Here is a 12,712-nt window from a genome sequence, read left to right as displayed (position 1 = left end):
TCTCAATAATAACTTTAAATATAAATGGACTAAATGTTCCAACCAAAAGACATAGACTGGATGAATGGATACAAAACAAGACCCAAATATATGCTATCTACAACAGATCCACTTCAGACATAGAGACCCACACAGACTGAAAGTGAGGGGGTGGAAAAAGATATTGAATGCAAATGGAAATCAACATAAAGCTGGAGTATCAATTCTCATATCAGACAAAATAGACTTTAAAATAAAGACTATTATAGGAGACAAAGAAAGTCACTACATAATGATCAAGGGATCAACCTAAGAAGAAGATATAACAGTTGTAAATATTAATGCACCAAACATAGGAGCACCTCAATACATATGGCAAATGCTAACAGCCATAAAAGGGAAAATTGACATTAACACAATAACAGTAGGGAGCTTCAACATCCCACTTTAAACAATGGACATATCAGCCAAAATGAAAATAAATAAGGAAACACAAGCTTTAAATGACACATTAAGAAAGATAGACTTAACTGCTATTTATAGGACATTGCATCCAGAAACAACTGAATACACTTTATTCTCAAGTGCTCATAGAACATTCTCCAGGGTAGATCATGTCTTGTGCCACAAATCAAGCCTCAGTAAATTTAAGAAAATTGAAATCTTATCAAGTATCATTTCTGACCACAGCACTATGAGACTAAATATCAGTTACAGGAAAAAAAAACTGTAAAAAATACAAACACATGGAGGCTAAACAATACATTACTAAATAACCAAGAGATCACTGAAGAAATTAAAGAGAAAATAAGAACATACCTAGAAACAAATGGCAATGAAAGCATGACAACCCCAAACCTATGGGATGTAGCAAAAGGAGTTCTAAGAGGGATGTTTATAGCAATACAATCCTATCTCAAGAAACAAGAAAAATCTCAAACAAACCACCTAAATTTAAACCTAAAGCATTTAGAGAAAGAAGAACAAAAAACCCCCAAAGTTAGCAGAGGAAAGAAGTCATAAGATCAGATCAGAGATAAATGAAAATGAAATAAAGGAAACAATAGCAAAGATCAATGAAACGTGGTTCTTTGAGAAGATAAACAAAATTGATAAACCATTAGCCAGACTCATCAAGAAAAAAAGGGAGAAGACACAAATCAACAGAATGAGAAATGAAAAAGGAGAAGTAACTGACACTGCAGAAATACAAAGGATCATGAGACATTACTACAAGCAACTATATCCCAATAAAATGGACACACTGAAAGAAATGGACACATTATTAGAAAAGGAAAACCTTCTGAGACTGAACCAGGAAGAAATAGAAAATATAAACAGACTGACTATGAGCACTGAAATTGAAATTGTGATTAAAAATCTTCCAACAAACAAAAGCCCAGGAACAACTGGCATCACAGGTGAATTTTCTTAAACATTTAGAGAAGAGCGAACACCTATCCCTCTCAAACTCTTCCAAAATATAGCAGAGGGAGGAACACTCCCAAACTCATTCTACGAGGCAACATCACCCTGACACCAAAACCAGACAAAGACGTCACAAAAAAAGAAAACTACAAGTCAGTATCTCTGATGAACATAGATGCAAAAATCCTCAACAAAATATGAGCTAACAGAATCCGACAGCACATTAAAAGAATCATACATCATGATCAAGTGGGGTTTACCCCAGGAATGCAAGGATTCTTCAATATATGCAAGTCAGTTAATGTGATATACTATATTAATAAATTGAAGGATTAAAACCATATGATCATCTCAATAGATGAAAAAAAAAAAAAACTTTTGACAAAATTCAATACCCATTTATGATTAAGACACTCCAGAAAGTAGGCATAGAGGAAATCTACCTCAACATAATAAAGGAAATATATGACAAACCCACAGCCAACAATGTTCTTCATGTTGAAAAACTAAAATCATTTCCTCTAAGATCAGGAAAAAGACAAGGTTGCCTACTCTCACCACTATTACTCAACATAGTTTTGGAAGTTGTAGCCACAGCAATCAGAGAAGAAAAAGAAATAAAAGGAAACCAAATCATAAAAGAAGAAGTAAAATTGTCACTGTTTGAAAATGACATGATACGATACCTACAGAATCCTAAAGATGCTACCAGAAAACTACTAGGGCTAATCAATGGATTTGGTAGAGTGTCAGGATACAAAATTAATGCACCAAAATCTCTTGCATTCCTATACACTAATGATGAAATATCTGAAAGAGAAATTATGGAAATACTCCCATTTACCATTGCAACAAAAATAATAAAATACCTAGGAATAAACCTACTTAGGGAGACAAAAACCTGTCGGCAGAAAACTATAAGATACTGATGAAATAATTTAAAGATGATACAAACAGATGGAGAGATATACAATGTTCTTGGATTGGAAAAATCAAGATTTTGAAAATGACTATACTATCCAAAGCAATCTACAGATTCAATGCAATGCCTATCAAACTACCAAAGGCATTTTTTATAGAACTAGAAGGAAAAATGTCATAGTTTGTATGGAAAGACAAAAGACCCCATATAGCCAAAGCAATCTTGAGAAAGAAAAAACAGAGCTGAAGGAATCAGGCTCCCTGTCTTCAGATTATACTACAAAGCTACAGTAATCAAGACAGTGTGATACTGGCACAAAAACAGAAATATAGATCAATGGAACAGGATAGAAAGCCCAGAGATACACCCACACACATATGGTCACCTTATCTTTGATAAAGGAGGCAAGAGTATAAAATCGAGAAAAGACAGCCTCTTCAATAAGTGGTGCTGGGAGAATTGGACAACTACATGTAAAAGACAGAAATTAGAACACTCACTAACATCACACACAAAACTAAACTCAAAATGGATTAAAGTCCTAAATGTAAGGCCAGACAATAAAAAACTCTTACTGGAAAACATAGACAGAATACTCTATGTTATAAATCACAGCATGATCCTTTTTGACCCACCTCCTAGAGAAATAGTAATAAAAATAAAAATATACAATTGGGACCTAATGAAACAAAAGCTTTTGCACAGCAAAGGAAACCATAAACAAGATGAAAAGACAACCCTCAGAATGGGAGAAAATATTTGCAAATGAAGTAAGTGACAAAGGATTAATCTCCAAATACGCAAGTGGCTCAGGCAGCTCAATATCAAAACAACAAACAACCCAATCCAAAAATGGGCAGAAGACCTAAATAGACATTTCTCCAAAGAAGATATACAAATTGCCAACAAACACATGAAAAGATGCCCAACACCACTCATTATTAGAGAAATGCAAATCAAAACTACAATGAGGTATCACCTCACACCAGTCAGAATGGCCATCATCAAAATATCTAGAAACAATAAATGCTGGAGAGGATGTGGAGAAAAGGGACCCCTCTTGCACTGTTGGTGGGAATGTAAATTGGTACAACCACTGGAGAACAGTATGGAGGTTCCTTAAAAAAACTAAAAAATAGAGCTACCATATGACCCAGCAATCCCACTACTGGGCATATACCTTGAGAAAACCATAATTCAAAGAGGGTCATGTACCACAATGTTCATTGAAGCTCTATTTACAATAGTCAGGACATGGAAGCAACCTAAGTGTCCATCTACAGATGAATGGATAAAGAGGATGTGGCACATATGTACAGTGGAGTATTACTCAGCCATAAAAAGAAACGAAACTGAGTTTTTTGTAGTAAGGTGGATGGACCTATAGTCTGTCATACAGAGTGAAGTAAGTCAGAAAGATTAAAACAATTACTATATGCTAACACATATATATGGAATCTAAAAAAAAAAAAAAAACAGGTTCGATGAACCTAGGGGAAGGACAGGAATAAAGAGGCAGAATGGACTTGATGACATGTGGAGGGGGAAGGGTAAGTTCAGACGAAGTGAGAGAGTGGCATTGACATATATACACTACCAAATGTAAAATAGATAGCTAGTGGGAAGCAGCTGCATAGCACGGGGAGATCAGCTGGTTGCTTTGTGATCACCTAGAGGGGTGGGATAAGGAGGGTGGGAGGGAGACAAAAGAGGGAGGGGTTATGGGGATATACATATGCATATAGCCAATTCACTTTTTTATACTGCAGAAACTAACACACCATTGTAAAGCAATTATACTCCAATAAAGTTGTTAAAAAATAATACAATGGTATATATGCAAAAAAAAGAAAGGAAATAACATAGAAAAGAAATATTTTAAATATTATTTAATTCATTTTAAATTACTGTGAGAGTCAATAAAATCTGTATATGTCTAAAAGGTGGAAGTATATCATACCTTACTAAGCTGTTAGCACTGTCGGGATCTTGTGCCAAAACTGTGCCAACAACAGTCCCAATCTTGGCATTTTCATAGACTTCCATGACATAGGAAGGCATGGAAAATAGTGGTGGTTCATCTACATCCCCAACAATGATCTTCAGCATGGTAGCATCTTTAAAAGGACCCAAGTGAGAAAAGCGAAAATCAAGATGTGTATTGGCTCCTTCTATGTTGAGGGTATATGACTTCTTTTTCTCATAGTTCAGTGGCTGTGGGAAAAAAAATAAAGTTTCCAATATTATGACTACCATCACTTGTCAAACAAATATTTTCTTTTCCTTTTTTTGAAACAGACAAACAAACATGAGTAAGTTTAGGTCAGTCTACTTCCATTTATAAACAAACTATGAAGTTTATCTTAACAGTAACACCTAAAGCAGAAATCATGGAAACTCAAATCTAAATCAATTGTGATTTTTCAGAGCCATAAATACGATGATAACTAGCAACAAAAGGAAATTTCCCACAGTCAAACAAATATTGATTTTTGCAGACTCATTCTTAGTCCCTTCTGGTAATTTCTATCTCCTCTACAACTTAAATTATTAATTTTTAAAATATTTGCTACTAATTTGCTAAATTTAAAAAATACATTTTTTTATTTTGCATTTAAACAATTTATCTCTCATCATTGATTTGTATCTATTATCTTATTTTCACCTTGCTGGTTTTAAACTTGGTATCTTATTTTAAAATTGGATAAATGTTTACACTTTCAGTTCAACAATATTTTCTTGAAATTTTAGCAAAAGATTTTATACAGACTTTTGAATTTTTGTTGTTTTAATTGTATTTTCTTTACTTTCTTTTTTGCTGCTAATACCATTTCATGTATTAGTTTTGTTTTTTCATTCCCTTTATTATGTTTTTTTTTTAATTTTTTTTATTAGTTTCTGCTTTAGAACAAAGTGAATCAGTCATACATATACATCTGTTCCCACATCCCTTCCCTCCTGCGTCTCCCTCCCTCCCACCCTCCCCATCCCACCCCTCCAGGCGGTCACAAAGCACCGAGCTGATCTCCCTGTGCTCTGCGGCTGCTTCCCACTATCTATCTACCTTACGTTTGGTAGTGTATATATGTCCATGCCTCTCTTTCGCTTTGTCACAGCTTACCCTTCCCCCTCCCCATATCCTCAAGTCCATTCTCAAGTAGGTCTGTGTCTTTATTCCCGTTTTACCCCTAGGTTCTTCATGACATTTTTTTTTTAATTCCGTATATATGTGTTAGCATACGGTATTTGTCTTTCTCTTTCTGACTTACTTCACTCTGTATGACAGACTCTAGGTCTATCCACCTCATTACAAATAGCTCAGTTTCATTTCTTTTTATGGTTGAGTAATATTCCATTGTATATATGTGCCACATCTTCTTTATCCATTCATCCGATGATGGACACTTAGGTTGTTTCCATCTCCGGGCTATTGTGAATAGAGCTGCGATGAACATTTTGGTACATGTCTCTTTTTGAATTATGGTTTTCTCAGGGTATATGCCCAGTAGTGGGATTGCTGGGTCATATGGTAGTTCTATTTGTAGTTTTTTAAGGAACCTCCATACCATTCTCCATAGTGGCTGTACCAATTCACATTCCCACCAGCAGTGCAAGAGTGTTCCCTTTTCTCCACACCCTCTCCAGCATTTATTGTTTCTAGATTTCTTGATGATGGCCATTCTGACTGGTGTGAGATGATACCTCATTGTAGTTTTGATTTGCATTTCTCTAATGATTAATGATGTTGAGCATTCTTTCATGTGTTTGTTGGCAGTCTGTATATCTTCTTTGGAGAAATGCCTATTTAAGTCTTCTGCCCATTTTTGGATTGGGTTGTTTGTTTTTTTGCTATTGAGCTGCATGAGCTGTTTATAAATTTTGGAGATTAATCCTTTGTCAGTTGCTTCATTTGCAAATATTTTCTCCCATTCTGAGGGTTGTCTTTTGGTCTTGTTTATGGTTTCCTTTGCTGTGCAAAAGCTTTGAAGTTTCATTAGGTCCCATTTGTTTATCTGTGTTTTTATTTCCATTTCTCTAGGAGGTGGGTCCAAAAGGATCTTGCTGTGATTTATGTCATAGACCTTTATTATGTTTTGATCAACTTTATTTTTTATTACAGTATTCTGTTCATTTTTAACATTTACATTTTAGCTTTGAATTTACATTAATAGTTTTTCATAATTTTTTTATTTTTTCTTATTTTTTAAATCACCTAGCCAATTTTTTTTCTATTAATCATATATGTCAGGAATCATTAATTTGGCTTAGCATACAATAATGAATAAGAATAAAGTTAGTCTAGTGTTTTGTCCCAGGGAATACACAGTCTATTATAAGATTTATAGACATTTATAGCACTGTACATTTAGTGTTATGAGACATAGTAGGTATTATGAAAATAATAAGGATACAAACATAGATACAGAAGTGTGTGAGCAGGTAGGTAATATTTGCAAGGGGAAGTACCTTTTTAGGTAAGAAATGAAGGTTTTGAAAGTGTTAAACATGACGCACATTGGCTCTGTGACCTAAAATGAGCTTAGATTTAGGATTAGCAACATCAAAAGTCTCCATGTTGATGTTAGTGCAGGTGATACAGATATCAGCCTTTATTTTGAGCATTGTGAATTACCTATAGATTAACACCTATGAAAAGAAACAATAGATACTTTTTCATCCCTATTTCTTTCACTGATTTTTCAGTAGCCTGCTTCAATCTTGCAGCCTTCTTTCTTAGCAGGATCAGAGTATGATCATTCCCTATGGAGGAACTCAGATATGTTCCTTTACCCTAAAAGCCAAGGAGAATTTATAGAGTATCCTTAATGGGATCTTATAAACAGAAGATCAGTCCTACTGATGATTATTTCCCCTATTTTTTTCTGAATTGCCTTAGAAAATTGGCCTTCCCAGAGACTGGAGATTGCATAGAAGGAAAAACAACCAGTTAATTTCCAAACCAGATACTAAGAACCTAGAATACTTCTCAGGGACATGGATGAGACTGGGTCATTACAATATTTTACAAGTGTTTATAAGACAAAATACAATTTTAAATAATTTTAAAACTAAAATTCTTAAATATGAACCATATATACAATACATATACATTTATATATGGTGCAGATATTATGTATTTTAGATTTTTTACTTTAAAGAAGGTCTAATTGATCTGAAGTTTATAACCCACCAAGTGGGATTCATTTTCTTCTCAGGGAATTAAAACTAGAAATGAATTGCCAAAGTAACTAACATCCATTGTGTTTGGCAGATTGTATTACTTTCAGTTGGACCCACAGATTTATTGTACTTCTTTCCTTGACTCCTCTCTCCTTAACATTAGTAAATAAGTATGTCTTAGGTTAATTCATGAAGTTTCATCCAAATTTAAATCACCTGTTCTAGAAATGGTACACACTTTCTGCCTATCAAGAATTAGGTGCACAACAACTACTGAGCCCATGTGCTGCAACTACTGAAGCCTGCGCGCCTAGAGCCAGTACTCCACAACAAGAGAAGCCACCAAAGTGAGAAGCCCATGCACTGCAATGAAGAGTCGCCTCATCTCACCACAACTAGAGAAAGCCCATGTGCAGCAACAAAGACCCAACGCAGCCTAAAATAAATATAAAATAAATTAATTAATTAAATTAAAAAAAAAAGAATTAGGTGCACAGGTGTGGTCCCCTTGGTGCAGAGGAGCATGGACTGTCAGAATCCAGGCATTTTGCTCATGGAAAGCAACACACCTGGTAGGTTTACTATTTGTTTAATATCAGTGTAATTTTTTAGACTCAATTTGCTGCATCTGGTAGACTTTATAATGATTAAGGTTCATTGAGAGAAAGACTCTCAATGAAATTTGTGGGGATATTTTTGGCCACCTCTACCCCATCAGATATTATTATCAAGCTGTGCATCCAATATGACAGGCATCTCTTTTTCCATTTTTATCAGGTCCCCTGGCACGTTAGATGCCATTTTTCTTAGCACTCACCTACCTACTGCAAATGTACAGGCTGTTTATGTGAACACATGGTTTCATGTTTATGATTATCTCATGTATATTTAACTACCCCAAGAGAAGGATAATCATTTTGGAGGACTTGTTTTTCAGGCAGATGGATGGATAGGACCCATCTTGAATCACTAAGGAAAGAGGAGGATTATTTCAGGTTGGGACCGGAATTTAGAAGCAGATGAATTAATGTAGATGGAAATATTTTTAACAACCCCATTTATGAAGAAAACATGGCAGTGCTAAATTGCAAGTATAGAAAAACTGGGAAGAAATTACACTATTTATTCTTGGAGATTGCAGGATTTTGTATACAATATAAAGTATGTTAATTCTTTGTTTTGTATTAAAACTACAATAGTATATAGAGATTGGATTAGGATTATAATTCTTATTTTTCCTCTTACTGTAAACCCTGGTAAAACTTTCCAAATACTTACCATTCATACATTGTAAAGAGATATCCCAGTAATTTCCTAGTAATCTTTTGCTCCTGGGAAATTAGTTAGAACTCTGCCTGTGGGTTTCACCTTCCATAGTTACCAGCAGATTTTTTTTATTACCTAAAATAGTCTATCAAAAACAGTATACCAAGAACAGTGGGACCTATTCATCTAAAACCTGGTTTTGATGAAAAGGTGGAGGAAAAAAGTTACAAGAAAATGTAATGTACTCAGGTTGTCAGAGTACCAAAGAAGGCAAAAACATGAAATGTCTGGCTATGAGTTTACATAACACAAAACATACCCTTCTCCTGCCTTAAAACAAAACAAAACAAAAGTGGATACAGAGTAATTCCATAAACATGAGGCACAGTAGTAACTCGATAAGGGCGATTATAGAGCCAGAGGTTGTTTATGAGCATAATAAATAGCTTTTTTCCAGCTATACTATATTAAAATTTCAACTGCCCATGCTTGTAGGTTTTTTGGGCTGGATTCTGACAATAATCATTTGGATTGAACAGATGATTAAAACAATCAAGCTGAAAAAAAGAACTGTGGAAAGAGTTCTTCCCTTTTGAGCTACTTGCAGACTCTTGGAAAGAATAGGCTCCAGTCTTTGATAATGTTCACCATTATTTACTCCATATATCTGTCCTCACCAAGGTATTTGGTTGGGGGAGGGTGAGTGTTTACAATTTGAACATAGTTTATTTCATTTAACAAAGTTTCAGAACTATGCCAAGTTTCCTTTTCTTTTTTTAAAAACTGCAAATTTGGATTACGAGTTCAGTGTTTAAGACAAGAAGTAGATGATCCTAAGGCAAAGGTGTTCTCCTGGAGTTTACTAACATAATATTAATGTTTAGAGAGAAATATTCCTGGAACACCATCAGATTCTTTATTCATTTTTATAGAATTTGTTTTGGGTTTAATTCCCTGGACAAGTCTCACTTGTGGTCCAAGTTCTGAGAGTCAGAAAACAAAGCTACCAACTCATTGATGCCCTTAGTTAACAAATGCTATGATTATTGTTATCAAATTTAGTAAATTAAAATTATTTTTTAATAACTTATGTGTCAGTTATCACATAAGATATAGTTATACTAGGAAACAATCATTTATCTGAAATGAGAAATTAACTAGTTAACTTCAATTTTAATTTTTTTTAATGTGTTTATTCTGGTGTAATTTTAACTTCCCCAGGCAGTGGGGCTCCTCTTACTTTTCTTTAGTTACTGTTTAATGTCCTAATGCAGTTCACTGTCACTGAGTTGACTCCAATTTTCATCTTAAGTTTTAGTTTCTTAATTTTATCCTATTACTCCTAGTAATTACTTTCACATATTATTGCTCTTTCTAACTTTTAAAATCATAATTTTCCCTCTTTAATATGAACACATTTCATATTCCTGTAGATAAGTTATCATCTTTCTAGCCAGCTTTACATATTTGGAACATCTTAATTGTTTCTCATTAATCACTTCTACTATTCATTAAATCACACTAATATACTCCTCCTCTGGAACTATATAACCATCATAAATAGATGGATACTGAAAACAACACTTAGCCAAGTTGATCTATGACTCAGTTCTTCTTGGAGTTTAAGAAAGTCCTAAAATTATATTTTCCTAAATAATAAGAGAAGAGACTCCATAGAACCTCTCCTTGGTCCAGTTTCTATATTGCATCATCATCCTGGTTTTCCATTGCATGAATGGGAGGATAATAATAGGACAGATATCAACATTTTGATACATGAAAAAATGTCACTTCAATTATGCAAAAAGTGGCCAAATCCTGGAATAGTGACTGAGATTATTATTAATTATTGTTTTCTGAAAAATGGCATATCTTACATGGTAGTAGTTTGCCAAAAACATAAGAAAAATTGCATGAGGTTAAATGTTTCATCAGCTAGGCTTTCTTATTATGCCATGATTCGTGGTCCTTGTGAAAGTCCTCTCCTGGATGGTGGACATTCTGCGAAGACTGGAACACGTGTATAAGCTATATTATAAATTTCTCTATGCAGAAGAGTGTCATGATCATTTAATGTGTATAATTCCAAGGTTATTGATACAAATAAATCTTACATATTAACTCACTCTCATTTTGAAGACTGGAGAAATGAATGAAAATATTTTAAATATTTTAAAATATTTTAAATAACAAATACACATACATAATATATATGAAGTATATTTATATATTCTATATTATATTATTTATATATATTTACATATTAACACATATACATGTGTGTTATGTGTGTGGATATTTCAATAGCCCCACACATATGAAAACTTACCAATAACCCATGGGTGTGGATAGCTTAACTCAACAGGCTATTTCAATGAGTACACTAAATTATATTGTAGGAATATGTGTTAAAAACTGTTAATTGATGTTCAAAATAGTTTCAGTGGATCTATCACCCATGGCCATGCCTATAGATGAAGAGTCAGAACAAAAGTTTGCCCAAAGCCATCATCTATCAAAAGGTATTATAAATATAGTGATAGATTTCATTGAATTGAAAGTTGGACTTTCCTCTTCAGCTTCTGGCTGAGCAGGAGGACCACTTTCCAGATATTAGAATCTTATAAGAATAAAAGTAGTAGCTTGGCTGATTTTTTAAATAATAAAATCTCTAATGAATGTTTAGTTTCTGTAAATAGTTCATTAGCATTAGAAACCTATTTCTTCTTATATACAAAGTGTGCATATGTGTTTGCCTGTGTGTGCATTTATAATAAGTTGGGATGCCTTATTTTATTTTTTTTCTTTTTGCTGTATGCGGGCCTCTCACTGTTGTGGCCTCTCCCGTTGCAGAGCACAGGCTCCGGACGCGCAGGCCCAGCGGCCATGGCTCACGGGCCCAGCCGCTCCGCAGCATATGGGATCCTCCCAGACTGGGGCACGAACCCGTATCCCCTGCATCGGCAGGCGGACTCTCAACCACTGCACCACCAGGGAGGCCCAGGATGCCTTATTTTTTTATTGCACATTGTGGTTCACAATCCCCAAACTTTACAACCCAATAGCAAAGAAAGTCCTGATTCTTATTCTGTCACTCAACACAAGTCAAAGAAATGATAAAGAAAATTTCAATAAATGCAATCCACTAAAAATTTTTAAATGTGGCTATTTGCAATGGACCTAGTATGGCTATAACTGGAAACATTTCATATACTTTCTCTTAGGTTTAATTTAAACTTAAAAAATACTTGTATAACTTTTTATGTTTACTCTCACCATCCATCTCTGATCCTTTGTTAAATAAATTTGTATAAAGATATTTTACACACTACAGTATAAAAATTTAAAAAAATTGAAGGTACTCAGTTGCAAAAATGTTTAATAACTACTGTGGACAGAGATACACTTGTAGCACACACAGATACACATTCATGGAAATTATCAGTGCATTCATAATGAATAATTAGAATAAGTTCTTTCTACTCTATTAGATCTAGCAGATTTAAGAGGGATATGGAATTGCTGTGTTTCCTACACTGAAAAATTAGTGAAATGCCTACCTTGATACATAAAACAGAGAAGATAATTCAAAGAAAGTATTTGTGACTGAAACATCCCTGGAAATGTTGCACTGCAAAGACAAAATTAAACTTGAACTTTGATAAAAATATTTTACAGAAGACAGAGGGGGAAGTAGATCACGAAGAGCCATGAGTGGCAGCATATGCATGTGATGCCAAAGAGGAAGGGGGGTGGGGAGGGATAAATTAGGAGGATGGAGTTAACATATACACACTACTATATATAACAGATAACCAACAAGGACCTACTTTATAGCAGAGGGAACTATACTCAATATTTTGTAATAACCTATAAGGGAAAAAATCTGAAAAAGGAGATAGATAGATAGATAGATAGATATAGATATATAGGAAT

General features: G+C 34.2%; 1 protein-coding gene across 1 annotated transcript in view; it reads right to left on the bottom strand.

Moving 5' to 3' along the window:
- CDH18 (cadherin 18) overlaps window positions 1-12,712 on the bottom strand; it is a gene marked incomplete at both ends in the record, with an annotated part of 329,242 nt that overhangs the window by 89,209 nt on the left and 227,321 nt on the right. The window contains one exon of the mRNA XM_082621654.1: window positions 4,290-4,543. Coding sequence (XP_082477780.1) covers window positions 4,290-4,543 — 254 coding nt within the window. The remainder of the gene's footprint in view (window positions 1-4,289; window positions 4,544-12,712) is intronic.

The sequence above is a fragment of the Mesoplodon mirus genome (assembly GCF_964341445.2).
Source record: "Mesoplodon mirus genome assembly, chromosome: 5".
Classification (NCBI taxonomy): Eukaryota; Metazoa; Chordata; class Mammalia; order Artiodactyla; family Ziphiidae; genus Mesoplodon; species Mesoplodon mirus.
The sequence above is the reverse complement of the archived record's forward strand: the minus strand, read 5'-3'. Positions and strand labels throughout refer to the sequence as shown.